Source organism: Phalacrocorax carbo, chromosome 8 (genome assembly GCF_963921805.1).
Source record: "Phalacrocorax carbo chromosome 8, bPhaCar2.1, whole genome shotgun sequence".
In the NCBI taxonomy this organism is placed as follows: Eukaryota; Metazoa; Chordata; class Aves; order Suliformes; family Phalacrocoracidae; genus Phalacrocorax; species Phalacrocorax carbo.
In genome coordinates this window covers 31688680-31707357 of record NC_087520.1, presented here as the reverse complement: position 1 = coordinate 31707357, position 18678 = coordinate 31688680, and the positions used below count along the sequence as shown (strand labels likewise).

Below are 18678 nucleotides of genomic sequence, written 5' to 3'. Positions count from 1 at the left end.
TTTCCCTTTACATTTAAACATTTCTCCTTCTGCACTTCAAAGCTGAATTGAAGCTGCAAAATAAAGAACCTTATATTTATCACTGACAGAAGTGATTGGAAGGACAAAACTCTGAAATGAGAAGGCTCCATTCAAAGCCTAGTCCCTTGAGGCTCAAGTGTCATCAAGAATTTAGCCACAGTTTTATAATACAATTCCTGCACACAGGAAATGGCTGGAAGTTTTACTAGCAGCCTCGTCTTTTCACATTTTGCTCATTGACCTACTTACAACCTGCACAATAGAATCACTGGTGGCATCTGGCACAGGAACAGGCAAAACTGTGCTGGTACTGAAAGCAGAAGAGTTACATTTTTATTGGTATCTTCATAAATGTACAGCTGAATTTTAAAAAAGGGAGATAAGAGGCTGTCAAGAGATAAGCCAGCCTTAAAATGAAGCGCAAGGAGAAGAAAGGCTACCTACACATCATGAAAGCAGCTCACTCAGAATTACGGTTTTGAAAAGATGAGAGGAAAGAACCACAAAATTAGTTTTTAGCCCCAGTTGTTTAATAAGGATTACATTCAGGAAATAAAGCCATAACATCAAAGCATGAAACATGGCACGTGACCTGATGAATAGCTTAAGACACTAAACTACTGCCAGGCTTAGCATTAGGCTTTCACTTGTAGTGAAAGACTCAAGTATTTCTTTATAGTCACTAAGCGGCAAACATTTATGGGTTTGTGCATGCTGAGATACTGCAATGGCATTTCTGTTCATCAAAACACAAAGGTTAGTCCTGAAGTCAAATGTCCTCAGCAAAACAAAACATAAGCAGTGGGCTAGGAAAGCTGCAATGAATTCTGTGGTTCACATAATGGAGAAAAAAAATGCCTGTAAGTTACACCTTTCTCTTTTCCTTTTTATCAGCTGCTCACACAAAAACCAATCATGTACTAAATTGAATTTTAATTCTCATCTCAAAGAATGGCTAGAGTGAGAAATCTGGAGCAGATTGTTTACATCCACTTCTAGGCAATGCATTCATTTTTAGTGAAGGCATACACCTGCTAAGCTACTTTCCGAAATTATTCCAAAGTCAACTTACTGGCAATATGCTTTTCCCTTCTTAACACCATATTTGATTCTGTTTCACAGGACATCCTGAATCACTTAGGAGTTTGTATTTTCCTACACACATTTCACACACCAGTTCAAAAACTGATCTACAACTCTTGAAGACAGTACAGAAGTTTGAATAAGGCATCTGGATTTGTAATTAAAAATCTGAGACACACTGAAGAGTCCTCAGTCAGGCAGTCCTTCCAATTTTCCCTCAAGTAAAACTTAATAATGTGCAACAGCAAGCCACTGAAGTGCCTTTGTTTTACTGAATGTTCCACAGCTGTGGGCTGATAAAAAATTACTTTCCATTGCAATCTTAATTTTTCCATTAATTTCCAAACCCTCAGCTGCTACAACTGGCATACAGCTTTAAAAATTTTAGAATAATGCACTGCAAGGTACAGTACAAATATCACTAACAGACTCATGGAGTTTAGTTAGATGCTGTCCTCCATAAGGAAAAGGTGCATAGGCACTGGTAGCTGTTGGAAGTAGACAGCTGGACACAGAAAATCACAGAAGACTGAATGATGCTACCCTTCCAAATGTGAAGTTTTCTAGAAAATCCTTCAAGTATGAATCATGGCAGCCAAACACTACATTCCTAAGGATAAGCATTTCACTAGGTCAATGTAAAAAAAAAAGTATATCAATCGCTTATAGGAGTCAGCTGCAGACTAATGACACTTAAAAAAATATGGAGGAAGATGTATCATTAATCCCTGCACATTTGTTGTCCACTCTTTCATCGTGAACCCTATCTATATTTTCTTTCTTTGAAGATTTTTTTTTTTTTTTTTTTACAATGAGAAGTTAAATACATACACTAAAAAAACCCACAGAGCTGGCAAAGAAGCAGCACATAGATTAGCAGAATACATATACAGTCTCCACACTAGTGTTCTGTTTTCTACCATGTTATCCGTACTTGCAGCAAGGAAGCAAAGTTTCCACATGCGATATATGTACACTATTAATAAATATTTGTCACATTTTAGTGACATTATGGAAGGCTAATGGAACAAGTTAACTCCTTGGAAAGCAGCAGTGAAAATAGTAGCTGTGCAAATCTCTTATTGCAATGCCATTAGGAGTCAGGACATTTAGAAAACAAAAGTACCAAAACTTCCTTTCCCATTCCATTTGAACTGATTGCCCACAATAGAAACAAACATTTCCTGTGACATTAGGTTGTCATCAGCTTCTGTAATTCCCAGTTCACTCAGTCTTTTCTTGTGCATCTGGCTCTTCTTTGCAGTAGCAGCCCCAAGTTCATCTGCAATTTCATAATTGCTTTCAGTTTGTTCAGAAGTCTCAGCTTGCTCATAAAGCTCCAACTCATCAGTTACACACTCAGGTAGTTGTTCTTGCCTGAAGCCCTCTACACAGGCTCTCCCATCACCTGTCAGCATAGGTTGTGTATTCCCTAAGTCAGGAAAACAATAAGAATGTCATCAATCACACAAAAATTTAAAGCTTTTGGAATTAAATTTTCTTCAGGCTTAACACCTCATCCCACTCACTTTTTGTATAACTACTTAGCGACAGCCATGTATTCCAAATACAGTATAAGATGCTTAAGGAAAAGGTTTCTTCTCAAGATGACTTCAAGTTGCCAAGTGATAACAAATTGCACTTCTTGACAGTTCTTCTTGAATAAGACATGAGAAATACAGTTGGCACATTTTATTTACTGCAGAGAAAAAATTCTGTACTGGGAGCACATCTCAAATCTAATGCACCTGGGTATACTAGATTTACTAGTTTTAGAAGTTTCTTTTAGGAAGAGGAAAATACCTTTTGTTCTCTCTGCTGAAGCATCCTTTACATCAGAGGGCATTGTTGGTCTAACCAGGACCACACCATATCCTTCATTATTATGGATCATATTATTGACCATGGTTATCTTGGGGATGTCATAATGTTCATCTAAAAAGTTCTACAGCAAAGAAATGGAAATCCAACATGTTATGTCCAACTAAAGCAATGTCAAATATTCCAGTTTTAGGTAGAATCAGTTCTATGTATTGGCTAGTATTGTATTTTTTGCCTACACAAGTGACATTGCAAAAGGCATTTTCTTTCTGGCAGATAGGAAATAAAACAAGTATACTGCTTTGGTAGACCAACCCAAGGCAAACAAGTACCATCATCACCATAAGTGAATTACGAATTCTACCGTAAGGCAGCAAGGTTATAAACCAACCTAAACGCAAGTTATTTGCATTCATTCTAGCAGCTATAAGCTTTTGAAAAACATTGAACTGACCTTTATAAGTATTCCCTCTTTGCAGTGGTGTATGCCATTGTCTAACAGGGTGCACGTACTACCTGGATATATTTCCACACCAGCACCCTACAAGAAAAAATTGATGGCATTTCACAGATAGTCCAGGCACATTTCCAATTTAACTTGACAGCTCCATTGTAGATCTTTGTGTTCCTCTACCAGTCTGCACAATGCAAAATTGCATTACTACTCCAGCCTTGCAGCTTTGTTAACCAACTTAAGCAGCAATGCCCAAGGTTGAGACCCCATGGATAATATTATTGCCACCAGTCCATAAAAACTCTGGTAAAGACTAACTGCACAGCCTTGCATTACTTTCTTGTTCTTAGTCATCCACCTCAACACTCAAAGCCCCATCATTCTTAGAATGGTCCTAAGCAGAGTTCAATTCTGTGTTTATCATCTTTCTGTAAGAATCAATGGACAAGATGGCCAAAAAGGGCATTTCATTTGCAAAACAAATGCAAGGTTTAATGAGAAAATTATTTATGGGCAGAGAAAACAGAAAATCACTTTAAAATTATTGCAAGGACAGGAATCAGTCCAGCAATGTAGCAACAATTATTTCACAGATGTCCTGTTACTACATCATTTTCATATCATCACACACAAATCAGCATGAGACACTTCACTGGATACTATTGGGGGCTACAAGACCCCTGGGACCAATCTCTTAAAAAATGTAGCTGTCCAAAATGAATCTGTAACGGTTCTCTCAAGAGTAACAGAAGTCACCCTGTTACTGTATTATTTCCAAGCAGCACCCTTTATTTTAATGTAGGAAACAAGGCAAAATTAAAAATTTGTTTGTACCTTGGCACCATACAGATCCGAGTTTTTCATTAATAGCTCGGCTGATGTTCGTATTGTTATGCCTGTAGTTTCACATTGTAACACACAGTTCTCCAGGGTGGTTTTCCCATGATGGATGTCTACGCACACAGAAAACAAATATTGTTAAATGAAACAGTTATGCAAAGGCAAGCTCCTCCTACAGATAGATGGACTTGTAGCATTTTTGCAGTGTGATAAAATTAGTATTTTAATTTATCCACTTCAGGTTAATTTTACCGATTTGCTTATGCATGGTTTGAACTCATGCTATTTTTCTAGCATTAGCAAGAACACTGCGGTAAGGGAACACTAGCCAAATATTTGTCTTAGAAGATTTTTGGCTTTTTTTTTTTTTGAAAGTGACAGCAACTCTTTTCCTTCCATTCCTAAGACAATTTTCAATTAAAAAGATATTGAATACATGTATACAGGTGCTAATAAGCATTTTAACATGTTTAAAACAAAAATCTGTTGAGCCAAAGCATTAATTTGCACCTTCTGCATAGACAGAAGGCCATGGCCAATAAACTCATTGGATACAATTTAGGATTATTTGAGCCTCAGTTTGAATGTGCTATCAGCAAAGTTCTCAGCACAGAGCTGGCTGGGTTCAACTACAGCTGAATATTGCCATTGCTTTTGTGGAAAGAGGAATTATTTCCTTTTCCAGGTAGCCTGACATAGGCTGTGCAGCAGTCGCAGTCGGGTTGCCTTAACAGCAGAAAAACAATCAAGCCAAATGATCTTATCCAAGTATAAGAATAAAACAAGAGAGCCACAAATAACTTGAAAGTACAGAGGGAAGAAGTTATTTTGATGTCCACATTATACACAAGTTAAGAAAAGGGGAAGCCTTGATATTTATACCTGTAGGGCTCCTCTCGACAACATTTTGTTAGAACTCAAACTGTAACACTGGGTCCCAGCTTTAGTTCTAACAGTCAATTAATAGAGACAGAGAGATTCACAAAAAGGTTAAGATGCTTTTATACTTACTTAGAATTCCCTCCACAGCGTCATGTTGCACTAACTTCAAACTGGAGATCCTTACATTGGCTCCTGTACAGTCAACAAAGTTGTCTCCTTTCCCTTGTTTTTCTATCACAATATCATCTGGCAGGCCATAGCCTTAAAGCAGAGGTGAAAGATGCAAGTTTGATGGATAACTGGTAACAGACAGGTGCTCAGTAGTAAGACATTTAAATTAAATAGAGGTTTAAAACTTGAGGTCTAATATCTTGACTAGGATTTTCCACCCAGTGCCCAGGCTACACCTTACATACCCTCTGTACCAAGGTACAGGCACACAAAACCTAACTCAAAAGTTACCTTACTTGAATGACACACAATAAAACACAAAGTTGTTTTAGGCAGTTGAGCAAAAGGGTAACTGAGCTCGCATTTGCCAAGGCCAAAGTTCTCACTCCTGAAAGTTACAACAGAGCAGGGAGATGCAGTAACCAAGGACACACAGGCACCTGCAGTTCACTTTCAAAGTACAAAGGTTCACTAAAGCAGGCAGAAGCTCCAAAGAGCATGAGGGGATAACCAGTCACCACAACAGTACAAGGAAGCAGTGCAAAGGACTTCATGTTGTTAGTAAGCTTCACTCAACTTCCCTATTTAAATTAAACTTGGGTCAAAATGTAATGTACCTGTGTTACACAGGCTTCTAGATTAATTCAGATTAAAAAGAAACTTTCACAAGCATATGCCAACATTGATTTACTAAGCCATCCACAGTTGTCAGCATTCAACCACTTACAGGGAAATTTATGAGCATGTAAAGCTTTTATTGCTTGTCACTGACAAGAATCATAAGGAAAGCAATAATGCAATGTCTATTAAAGCAGCATGAGTCCTATCATTTTTCTGAAAGCACACACAAACTCAGATAAGAAGTGCCTGGGCAAGATGCTAGCTTTTAACCAAGTACATAAATAAATACTGTAATGCACAAGTAGTAAGGTTAAAAAAAAAACAACCACAAAGTTTGAACAAGTGTTGGCAGAAAGTTTTAAAGACAGCAGATTTAATGCAAAGTTAAGTGATGGATACTTCAACACACTATACTAACTAGAAATCTTTTCCCACTGCTACCCCTGGGGATGAGGTGGCATGGGACAGTTTACTTCCAGTGCATAAAAAGAGAACACCATGGGGTAGCAAGTGGCAGATCTAGTTTAACTTCACACCACTACAGAAAGAGGTTGTTATCCAAGGCAAGAGTTTTAGGAATAATTGTCCTACAGACTACATGCAGTTTTTATAACCATGCTTTCAGCCTGCCTTACACTTCACCTCTGAAGCAGCAGCTCTGGTAGTAAAAAGGAAGCTGGTGCCAAGACAAGGAATAAAGAAGGGAAGTGTCAAGTCATGTTCAATACACAGTGTGGTCATGGCTGTATATCCTGCCTGTAAGCTAAGTGACTCCACAGGAGCTAAAGGCAATCGTCATCCAGTAACACTGATCACAGATATCAGATGGGCTAATGCTGGAGGTTCCCATCCAGCTCAAACAGGTAGTGTACAAGCAGAAGGAAAGTTCTTCGGTGCCTTTGCTACACATTTTTGTCAAGTGTTAAAGTTATCCTTATCATGATTTCCTGCAGCTCCTACTGCTTTAACCTTATTTAGTTCTTTTAAGTTTCTAATTATCCCTGACTTACTAATCCTCGTACTTTCTACCTTAGTACTGACTTGCACAGTGGCTGGAAAAAAATAAAAGCTCTACTAAGCAAAGTGACATTATATCTTTGATGAGTCTCCCCTTCATCCCAAGAAAGCCACCAAAACGGCCAGCTGCTCAGAGTAGTGCCACCAAAATTCTTCTTGATGCTCCTACTTCAAACATTTTTGGCTGCTACTATTGCTATAAAAACTTCTTTAACAGGAATCCATATAAGATTAAATACCCCTACATATACTCATTATTCTGAGAGTGGATAGTACTAAAGATACATATTTATATGCCTTGCTCCTTAAAATAGAGCAGCTTATCCTTTAATAGGTGTGCTATTGCACCATTTGTATTACTGTTTCCTCAAAGCTAGAAAAGCAATAAATAACATCCTGCACAATTTTAGAACAATGTCATTTTTGCAGATAAATAGAGCACTTTACTGAGGTTCTTTATTCTGCAGGTGCATTGTCTATTGGCATACATATCTATATAAATCAAACATACACAAGAGAAGGGCAAGAAAGAAAATGCCACTCATAAAACAAGGACAGCAAGACAAAGTCCAGAACAGCAGGAAATTAAACTCCCAGACTTCTTCCCATTAAGAAGTTTTGGCAAGATAAAAATGCAGCTAAATAAATATTTGAACAGCTGCACAAGCCCCAGTGATACACAGACTATTACACTGCAACAGAGGGTGCATGCCTAAAGCACAGGAATCACACTGAGAAATAAAGAATTGTGAGGAAGAGATAGCAACATACCCTAGACAAGGCAGAATTATTTCAAACAAATATTTGGCAAGTAAAATGGAATCATATATGCTGTGTCTGTTTCTGCAGAATAAATACACATCCTGAACTAACAGCTCCCTCCTCTACCCATGCACTTCACAATGCAGATTCACACTGGTAGCCCCACACACACGTCACTGATACGCAATACATGCCATGAACTAAGTTCTAAGAGCTCTGGTTCTTTCCTTCTGTATTCACCAGTGGTATACTGGCAGTGAGCCTCTGAGTACACCTCTTAGGCAGAGTAAGACTGAACAAGGACATGTCTCAAGTACTCTTAAGCTATTGGCTCTAAAAACTGAAACCTCTCTAGAATGACTTTTGTGCTTCCTAGATTTAAAAAAAAAACTTTTAAAATCAAGTCCCTCTAGTTTCTGTTGAATCCTCTCTATTATCTATATAATCAGGCTTTATCCAGACAAATAGTTAGGAGGAAGTGATGAATTTGCTATTAATCAGCAAAATTTAGAGTTTATTTTCAGAAGTAACTACGGCTAATGAAACAGCTTACTCCATCTTGCATTAGACATGGCTCTACAAGCAGAAAAAGGAATGCTTTGGAGAAAAAAGCAAATACTCCCTCCAAACTCCGCAAAAAGTAAATCCTTATGCAAAGCTAGTTTAAGACATTCAGTTTACTTTGTTTTAAGGACCTTTATGCTAGCAAACCTACCTTCTAGTTCAATTGAATCAGCAATGCAGAACACACCATCTACAACATAATGACCAGGACAGATGATGACTCTGTCTCCTTCAAAACAGGCATTTACAGCTGCAAGTGGATCATTGTGAAACTGTAAAAGACAAACAGTATAATCAGCTTCTGAAGAATGTTATAAAAATGGATGCATTTATGCCCTTAAAGCTTGCTTTTCAATTAAATGTTGCTGCTTTTGCTTAAAAGAAACCCTTTTAAATAGCACCAATAAGACAATTTTTACATTGAATTCAGGACTCAGAGTACTCTCTGGACAAAAACAGGCTTAAAACATTCCTTTGATGTTTGTGTCATGTCCATTCCCCCATGAGAAAACTGGGGCAAAGACACAGATTGAAGAGCATACACACAGGAAAGCAAATCTCAATATGGCCCTGGTTGCAGGCCAACATTTGAATTGTGCCTCAAGTGACTTGCCATGAATTACTGAAGAAATAGATGACAGGACACAAACAACTCAGCAACTAGATTTGAGCTGGTCTGAACACTGACTTAACCCTTCAGTCCTGGTGCAAGTCACCTCAAAATAGAGTTCAGATATTACAGTGGCAAATATGGGGTCCACGTGGTCCTTTTTCTTGCCCAAAGAAGGCAGGCTGATATCCTTCATAAATATTACTGGGGCATTCTGTATTGAAGGATAACAAATAGTACAGAAAAAATGCACATTTATTGCTTCTCAGCAAATTCCAGGGTAAGCATAGTGAGAGCATTTTGCAATTACCAAGTCAGAAAATCTGATTTACAGCCCAAAAGTTAATCCAGGACCTTCCCTGTGGCCCCATTTTGGCCATCTGTAATTCATGAGCTTGATCAGAATACAGCAAGCAATTTCATTTGGGCCCAAAGAATCCAGACTGTTCCTTAACTGCTGAAGTGGTACATCCTGTCTGAATTCACTAAAACTGAACAGAACTGCTCTAAAATAAATCTCCCCTACATAGAACTAAAGCAATGGAATGACATTTCTGTCTTCAAACTCTAGATCATTTTCAGTAGTATCAAAAGACACAGGTGTTTCAAAGACACAGGTGTTTCAAAACTCAATATAAATATTACACCTTACCATGTTTCATTGTAGAATTACTACAGAAGGTTTATCTCATTATTTCCTACCCACAGGAAGGAAACTGCTTGTACACAGTACTCAGCAGACACAAATGAATTAGAAGAAATTTGTATCATCCAGTCTTATCACTTATTGTTTAAATTACAGTGCTTTTTTTGAACTGACAAAAAAAACCACACTGCAAATTTAGTATCTTGCACATGATAAATTAACTTGTTCTTCCACACTGTTTCTTGAGGAGAAAAAAGCATTAGCAGACAATTCCTGTCACTGTACCTGTATTTCTAATTCTTCACTGCAAGATTCAGAGCAAAGTTTGTCCCTTATCAATGTCTGCAGCAGACTTGCCATCATGGTTGAGGATACAACATGAGTGATCTTGGTACCGGTTGGTCTCAGTCCTTTAGGTTGGAGACCACTGTATTTTTGGTAACCAAACACATACCTAAAACAAGAGCAAAGCCATCAGTTCTTTCTTCAGTAAAGAACATCCTTGTACAGTTTCCCATATGGTCCTCCTCCTTGCACAAACCCACCAAGTACCTCAGCAGAGGATTCTCAATTAGTTTTAGCTTTTGTTTTAAGTGCTCTATTTCCTCATACAATTTTAGTCCTTCCACCATGGAGACGTTTTCTACTTCTGAGTCTGAATCACTGCTTGATATGTTGTTCCTCACATTTAAAAACTTCCTGTAAAGCTCTTCACATTCAGACAACAAGGTCTGGTAATCAGCCACAAGCCCAGAAGGAACACGGTGTTCAAGGATGTCATAGTGCCTGCGATTCAGAGCAAGGGGTCAGTATATTTCACATTTACAATTTTGAAAGATCAAATACAAACCCAGAGAGAACCTGAGGAATTCTGCATCAGTACTTTAGTCAAGATTCTTTGCAGTCTCTATCAATACTGCTCAATGTTTTTTCAAAGCAGCAAAGCCAAAAACCTGAACAGACACAAACATATTACTTTCTAAATAGTTGCCCATCCACCTTTAAAGATTACACATAATTATCAGAAACTTGCTCTAAAACAAAGGCATAAGCACAGCTATTAAAAAATAGTAATTTAGAAGGTAATTAGGTATAAAAATTAGTCTCTTTTTAAGCAATTATTAGAAAAACTAAGAAAATCATGTCCACAATAGATGAAAAATCCTATAATGTGAAGTCTCTATTAGCAACAATCTAAACAACTACATGGACAGAAATGCAGAATGAACGAGAAAGGCATTACCAGCACCAGATGAAGATGTGAAGGCACTGCATAGTAAATTTGGCACCATCACAAGACTATCCTCTACAAATGAAACTGCAGGCCAGAAAATGACAGCCCAAAGTTGATTGTCCTCATCACACAGATGAGGACATCTGCCAGCTAGACAGTGCCAAGAACTCCAGGGCCAATCATGTAGGACCAATTGTGGTCACTACAAAAAAGCTGGGCAGCAATTAATGATACAAATAAAATGAGACTTAGTTATCTCACACCATTTTTGTAGGGAACCAACTGGACACAATATAAATAGCTCTATTGAAGAAGCAACATGAAATAAGGGCAAAGATGTTCCCTCAATTTTCAGAGGTTCTTTAAAGGGTGCACTTAAAGTACGCTGCAAAGAGCAAGAAAATTGGTAGTCAGAGCAATCAATATCTATACAGTTCCAATAATCAGGGTGTACAGAAACACAAAGAGCCTCACAGAATTTTGGCAATGTTATCAGAGGCAAAACAGTAAGTCAATACAGCATGATTAACAGCAGAAGAATTTATAGCAATATTGAAATACAAAATATTTGAAGGAAACCAAATGTTGTATATAATTTGGCCCTGAAATGCATACTCTACATTTTAGAGCCGATCAGTGTGAAAGCACATAAACCTATCTTGTTTTTTTCAAGCTTTAGTTAAACAGTTCTTAGAGCTTTACTTCCCTCAGAAGAGTAGTACAACCTAATGTGCAGTGTAAAGATACTGTCTGCTCTCATTAAAACAGTGCACACCAGAGACCTGAAAAGTTTAAAGCATCATATGTTTCCATGAATTGAGGATTAACATTATTTCTGAGCTGACACATCAGTGCTTAGACCACAACACAGAATAGCACCAACATCCATGTAGCTTGGAGGACAGGCTTTGTACCAAGCATGGTGTGGGAGAATAAGAAAGGATAATATTTATTTTTCTGCTTGAAGACATTGTTTAAGCATTTTGGATTCTCGCTAAAATGGCTGTAAGGCCACACACAGTGTTAAAAAAATAATAAAAACATTATCCATGGCACATCATTGCATTCTGGTTTCATTCCATGCAAAGTCTCCATAAGGCTCTACAAACTCAACAACAGAATAGCCATTTGCTGGAGCATAAGAGTGTAAACACTTCAGAAGCACGTACAATTTCCATATATAACACTTCCCCCTAATTTGTATGATCTCAGAAAAATACAGGCATATCAGAGCCCTCAAATGTCACATCGTGTCCTATTTCAAAGCAAGGCCTGCAGCCATCCTTATAGCATGGGTAATTATACTAAGTTTCTTTGTAAAATACATATATGCTTATTCTAGCACATGTAATGCCGTATTCAAAATAGCATTTCTGGGATGGTTATAAATATTCACTGATGTAGTTCCCCAGCACCATAGCAGTATCAAGCATGGATCTGAATGACACACAAAATTCCAGATACTCATGTTGCTAAGTAATAATAAGTAAAGAAAATAAATTGAAAAATTCATTAAAGATTAACGAAAAAGATAATGCACCATATGTCAGGGGAAAACCTACAGTAAAATTCACTTTTCAGTTATTCGTTCCATGTATGTTTTATAGTGTGCTTTGGTTATCTAGCACCGTCAAAAATATAACCAGATTGTGTCCTTGTGCACTGCTTCAGTTCCATGTGGCAGACAGCGTTAAAAACCCACCTTCAGAAAGCCAATGCCGACTAATGCCACTATGGAAAGAAATACACACATTCATCCTTCAGCATGACCAATTTACAAGATTCTGTTTTCATTCAGTTCCATTCTGGTTCTTATTCAATGCCCAGAGATATCAGAGCATCCCACGCTAGCTTTAATGAGGATTAAAATTCCTACACCTGCAATTTGACAGAAGCCATAGCTGGGTTTGGTACGCCATCTGATGGAAGGTCAAGGATTACAGGGAAAAACTAAGGGTTCAGAAATCAAGTGGCAACCTCAGCTGCACCCTCTTTTCCATACAAAATTTTGACCAGACAGTGAATGTTGTTAGAACAAACTTGCTACAATTTACTAGTGAACAGGGTTATTTTTAAAATCTAGTGGTGTGCCACTATTCCCACAACACCCTTCCCTATGGTTCTACCGCAATAATATCAAAGGTGTTGCACTTACAGTCTCAGTCGAGGCTCAACACATCGCACAAAGTAATCAAAATCATCATCATCATCCTCATCCCAGGTCCTCCAGATGCACTGGTAGAAGAACCTTTTAAAGCAAAGTAAACATTTAATCACAGAAAGGAGGCCATATTTACCTGAGCAGAGACAACAGCACTGGAAACACAAATGTAACTAATTTAAGAATTCATCTCAAAGCATCACGTCTCTCCAGTTCCATGCTACTGTCCTGTAAGCTATTTAGAATACACAGAATTTATCTTTGTCTGTTGTTTACCTGCATAGAGCTTTGTGTATCCAGGTTCAAAATTCATAATAGCCTGAGTCCCACTTTCACCAAAAGAGAGTGTACAACTAAAAGCCAGATTTCACTTACACTCTTAAAATCCTGAGGCTTCTTTGCTTGTTTGGTTTTGGCCAGGCATCCTTCAGCTAAGCTTTCTTTTTGACAATGAGTTTGTCACCTCTATCATTCAAGCTTAGACCTCTACTACTGAGTAATTCTCCACAGAACATGTCTCTTCTCCCCTTTTCCTCCTCCACCCCCCACTTTTGAAATAGCCTATTTTCTAGACAGGAAGGTCATTCCTCCTATTTTAGCTTTTTCATCCAGTTGTATTGCCTTTTTGTAGACAGCTTTCAAACAGCATGCAGAACATGAAAGCAAGGGAGATACGAAAAGAGAGAAAGAGATAATAAAGAAAGCAAAAGAAAATAGGAAAACTATGATGTGAGCAGACACCAGAAGAATAAATATTTTTTTCTGCAAAATGCAGAAAAAAGATTGGGAGAAAAAAATCCACCAAAATGTTACAGACAAAAAAGGAACACTGGAATAGAGCCAGCAAGGTGATAGAGCCCAAGGAAATCTGGGGTGGAAGAGAGGGAAAGCAACATTTTTCCCCCCCACCCCTTTTGACACAGAAAGCAGACTGACAATAAGCTGCAGCTAAATTTACCTTGTGATTGTGTGATTACCTGTAGCTGCAGAGGACACCACAGATTTTCTTTGTGAGCAGCCTCCTCATAGCACCAGTCATCAGATTTACTTTGGAAAGCTTGGCTTGCAGAGGTACTAGCATGACCACAAGAACTCAGGACACAAGACAAAAATTAAACCTCGAGCATTTTCGTACCTGACATGCTCTACAGCTAGTGCTGTCTGGTCAAACTCTCCTGACTGATCATACACGACCCACAGCTCCTGCAGTGGTATCTGACGCTCCTTCAGCGCCAAGAGTTCCTGCATGCACTCCAAGGTAAAGGTGCTGTCCTGTGACTCACACAGGAAAGGCTCACTGAGTTGCACAACTGCTTTCAGAGCTGAGTATTCCACATCAACAACCTGTTGGAACAAATAGATCTTCAGATTTCTCAGAGCCTTAGATACAGCTGAGGAAGGCTAACATGATGTGCATAAGTCAGCAGGCCATACTGCAAGCACCAGTTGACCCACACAAACCAAGGCACATTGCATAGGATAGCAAAGGCAATGTACTTAGCTGAAGTGATAATCCCAAAACCTTCTTGGAACCATGCATCTAAAGCCTTTTCCACACTCAAAACTTTGTTCAAATCCCTCAGTACAAGGCCAGTCAGCTGCTCCCCTATTTTGGGGTTGTTTTGTTTTTCAAAACAGTATCCTCAGACTCAAACAAATCAATACCTTACAGTTCTTAGGGACTCCTTTGGGGCTCATTTTTGTAAGTGCCCACAAGACACAAACAATCCAAAGAGTTAGTCTGGGTCAGTGAAGCCTTTTGTCACTAATTGGGCTGAAAAGTTGAGGGGGTACAAAGTTTTTCCCTCTTCAAACATGTAATGGAAGTGCAAGTGTATGTAATGGAAGTGCAAACCCCAGGTTTGCACAAAGATGTATGACTTGGGCATCAAGAGACCTAGAAAATGAGTATCTCAAACCAGCAATCCTCACTGGGTCTACGACAGGCGTATGCAATGCAGAAGAGCTATTGTCAGTACTAAGGTGGGTTAAAAGGAGGAATTTTGATGATTAAAAAAATTACGAATGATCAGAGCCTGATATTTGAAAAGACTGCATTACAACAGCCAGCTCTGGATCAAGTATTTATTCCCTCTGTGCTCACAGAGTTCTACCTCACAGCTCACTGGCATTAACTTGGTGTTCCCCCTTCCAACTTCAAGCAAGGAGCCCTTTGAAAAAATTCCTATTGCTGTAGCCATCACCGGCAATTAGATACAAAAACATTACTATTTTCTACCAGCTCATGAACTTCATAGATAAATGATCTGTTTGTTAGAGATAAATGATGTTAACTGGAGACAAATGCCTGAGCAACTGCATTCCATTTACCTCAACAAGGACTTCAAACACATTAGTGCGCCAGACTGCCTGCCATCCAGATGGTTCAAGGACCCTCTCCAGGTACTCAGCTGTGAATTCTTTCACCTCGGAAGCTTTGCAGTCAGCTAAAATTGAAGACAGTACATTTATGCAAGGAAAGAAAGAAAAGTCCTACAGATCATTGGAAAATTAAAGTCAACACAGTTGAAATGTTCCTGTACCACATCTAAAGTTGGACTTCATTTTGCTTATAATAACCATCAGCATTTTTGCTGTCTGTCTCAATACTAAGAGGGCTGGAGAGTCACTTATTTTGTGCTTCTCTGGAAGAAGAGATCCAGCACTCAACCTTCCTGGTAGTGAAGGTTTCAGTGCCAGTGGTATTAAACACCTAACCTGTGCCTTGTCTTAAACAGTCTTAGTACTCACAAAAAAGTTCTAGTAAGATCAGTTAAAACAAGGCACAGAATCTGGTATTAGCACCTTTTCCTTCAGATTTTATTTACTTATATTAAAACCACTGCCTCCTGGTCCACCAGCTATAGCTGAGGTTACAGCATAGGTGATGACGGCACACTACATCTTTTCTAGTCCCTGTTATAAAGAGCATCTCAGAGTTTAATATGGAATAGACTCTATTTAAACAGGGTAATTTAAACAGTCATTACAAGAAACCTAACTACATGTTCTTTTTCTACTAAGGAATTACTTACCCAAAATGTAATCCTGGTAAGCTTTAAATCGCTCGTAAAACAAAAGATGATCAGTGTGAAAAATATCTGGAAAAAGAACACTTCCATTTGGCACAGTCCTTCCTAAAGCAGGCCCTGGTTTGTCGCGACTGCCATAATTACTACAGGAATCACCATCTTCCTGGAGCAGATCTGGGGAGAGGAGTGGGAACAAAGCAAACCCCACAGTCAGTTCAATGCAATCACCACTCACTCCTCTATTCCCAAAGAATTCCTGGTCAGCCCAAGATGTATCATGAACCTGCTTTCTACAACGCATCTTAAATTACCCTTGGTGAAGAGACTATCTTACTTGGTTACTTGCTCTTGTCTTCAGAATATTTACCCTGTCCCAAAAGAGGATCTCCTTATTTGTTGCCAATTGCCCAGAGCTGCATTTATATGCTAGTTTACTTTGTTCTACATGCAAGTTCTAAAATCATTTAGGTAATACATTACCATTCATGTACATATTATGCCTTGTTAGTACACTGCCTGCATCACCCAGATGTGATATTAAGCAATAATCCAAATTATTTTCAAACATGTATAAAAACAGCTGATCCCACACACAACTGATCCAAAATAACACACAGGGTTGGTTACTGTGAACAAAGAGCAAAATATAAGATGCATAATAAAGTTGCAGATACTAATTTCAGCTGAAGATATGTTTTCAGAGTTGCCCCTTCCTTCTCTTAAGTCTTTTCCAGTTCTTCTGTAGAAGCATTCTTTTTGTATTTAAAAAAACTAACAAATAACAATGTCTCCACATTTGAAGTCTCCATGGAAATTCCAAACAACATGTTTAGACAGAAGGGGCAGAACACTGTAATTTTCAGCCCGCTTAAATGGATGTTGGCTGAATCTTTGCTTTGAAGGGCACAGTACAATAACAACATCCCTTTAGAAGTCTCCAAAAAAGTATCTCCATTTGTGTTCTCATCACAAACTTGGTGAACTCGGTCACTGATGATCTTATAGTGTCTCTCAGGACTGGGCATCCATAAATTCAGAAAATACTAGAGAGATGACTGCAGTAAACCAAGGGTGATGATGATTCAGGGATTTTTTTCCTCTTTTCAATAATTATCAGCTCAAGACACCCTCATTGTCCATAACTTGATTCTTTAGCAATCCATAGGCCCCTGCGTTTTCACAAGACTACAGTCTGACCTTTACTATATACCTAAAAAAAGAAAAAACCCACATTGTTTCTAACACGTCCCTTACATTTCAGGATGTGTTATGAAAACTAGCAGTTTTGACCTCAAATTTGTAAAAGTTCTTACATATCTGGGGCCAAACTCAGTCAACCAAACAAAAACCAGCGTGTGAGCCCATTACAAGTGCTTAGACAATAGAACTTTTCTTTGTAGCAGAACCACTGTAATAACGTGTAAAGAAAGGAAATGAAAAGGTGATTTTTATCTTCAGGTATTTCATAAATCATACTTGATAAGTTTCTTGTAAAACTGTAGCTATGGTACATGTACACCATACATAGCAATTTTTTCCCACACACCCATAATCAAATCCAGCAACTGACAGCAATACCCTGTACAAGCCACGCTATGAATTCCCGAGCACAGCACAGGTTCCAGACCAAGCTATTTAATGTAGCTTGCTCTTTGTTTACAAACTGCAAACCTATAGCCACACATCAATAACGACCTGGCACTGAGCAATGATACTCAAAGATACTAAAACACAAATATTCCAACATGGTGCTATTAAGGCAGAAGAGTCACCTTTAGGAAACGTTTTTTTCTGTTTCGAACGCATACGTGTCCCTGGACAGCGATTTAAACGCCTGTGGTATGTACCTGAGACACACACCGTAAGCTCACTTTAAAAAAGGAAGAAAAAAGATTTTCCTTTACTGCGTTTCTTTCCAAAGACATCCCAATATTCCCTCGCAGGGCACCATTTCCAGCCTGGCCCCGACCCCAGGCAGCAGCAGCCGTACGGGCAGAGCCGCTGCCCGGGGCCGGCCCTAGGCACCCCCACCTCCGCACCGCGGCGGGCGGGACGCAGGAAAACACTATCCCCGTAGGAGCGGCCAAGCAGCTGGATAAGAAGCCCTACCTGGCTTCACCTCCTCGGCGCGCTGCTGTAGGCCAGCGCTGCCGGTAGCCGGCAGCGGAGCCCGACCGTCCCCCTGCGATGGTGATGGTGGTGGTGCCGCCGCCGCCGCCGCCCCCTCGGCGCTTCCCGGCAGCAGCTCGGCCATGCTGGCTGGTGAGCTCCCGACCTCACCGGTCCGCGCCGCGCCGCCCGCGGAGATTTCAAACTCCCCCGGCAGCTAACCCTCCGCAACGTCACCGCCACCCACCGCCCTGATTGGCCAGTGCTAGGGCGGGCAGCGCCGGGCCGTTAGCGCGACGGGTGAAGCGGGTTCGGGGCCCGCCAGCTCCTCCCCGCTGGCTCCTATGGAGCAGGGTGGCAGCCGGAAAGGCCGGAAACGGAAAAGTGCTTAAAAACTTCTACCTGTCCATCAAACCCAAACCGATAAAGTGGGTCCGTTCTTACTAGGCAAGGCACGGAAGTGCTGGCGAGGATGGGCTGCGCCTTTTCAAAAGGGAGGCTTGCTTCCAGAGGTGGTTCTGTCCCTACGGGAGAGGTGTTTCCGCAGCGCGATGAGAGAAGGACCAGTCAAGCGTGGCCGCGGAAATGTAAGAAAAAAAACCGTCATTCACTGAAGGACTTCTTCACATAAGTCAGGAAGACATGTTTGC

General features: G+C 39.6%; 1 protein-coding gene across 2 annotated transcripts; it reads right to left on the bottom strand.

The window, feature by feature from the left end:
• Nucleotides 1–741: 741 nt before the first annotated feature.
• Nucleotides 742–18219, bottom strand: SHCBP1 (SHC binding and spindle associated 1). 2 transcript variants are annotated; one of them, XM_064459479.1, is made up of 13 exons: nucleotides 18029–18219; nucleotides 15923–16093; nucleotides 15219–15334; nucleotides 14023–14231; nucleotides 12882–12974; nucleotides 10045–10278; nucleotides 9778–9946; nucleotides 8388–8508; nucleotides 5231–5362; nucleotides 4214–4332; nucleotides 3380–3466; nucleotides 2908–3049; nucleotides 742–2536 (listed from the first exon to the last, which is right to left on the bottom strand). In XM_064459479.1, the coding sequence occupies exons 1-13, from the start codon at nucleotides 18171–18173 to the stop codon at nucleotides 2214–2216; spliced, it is 2061 nt and encodes a 686-aa protein (XP_064315549.1). In that variant the 5' UTR covers nucleotides 18174–18219; the 3' UTR covers nucleotides 742–2213. The 2 variants fall into 2 exon arrangements, with proteins under 2 accessions (XP_064315549.1, XP_064315550.1); XM_064459480.1 differs by lacking the exon at nucleotides 10045–10278.
• Nucleotides 18220–18678: the final 459 nt, after the last annotated feature.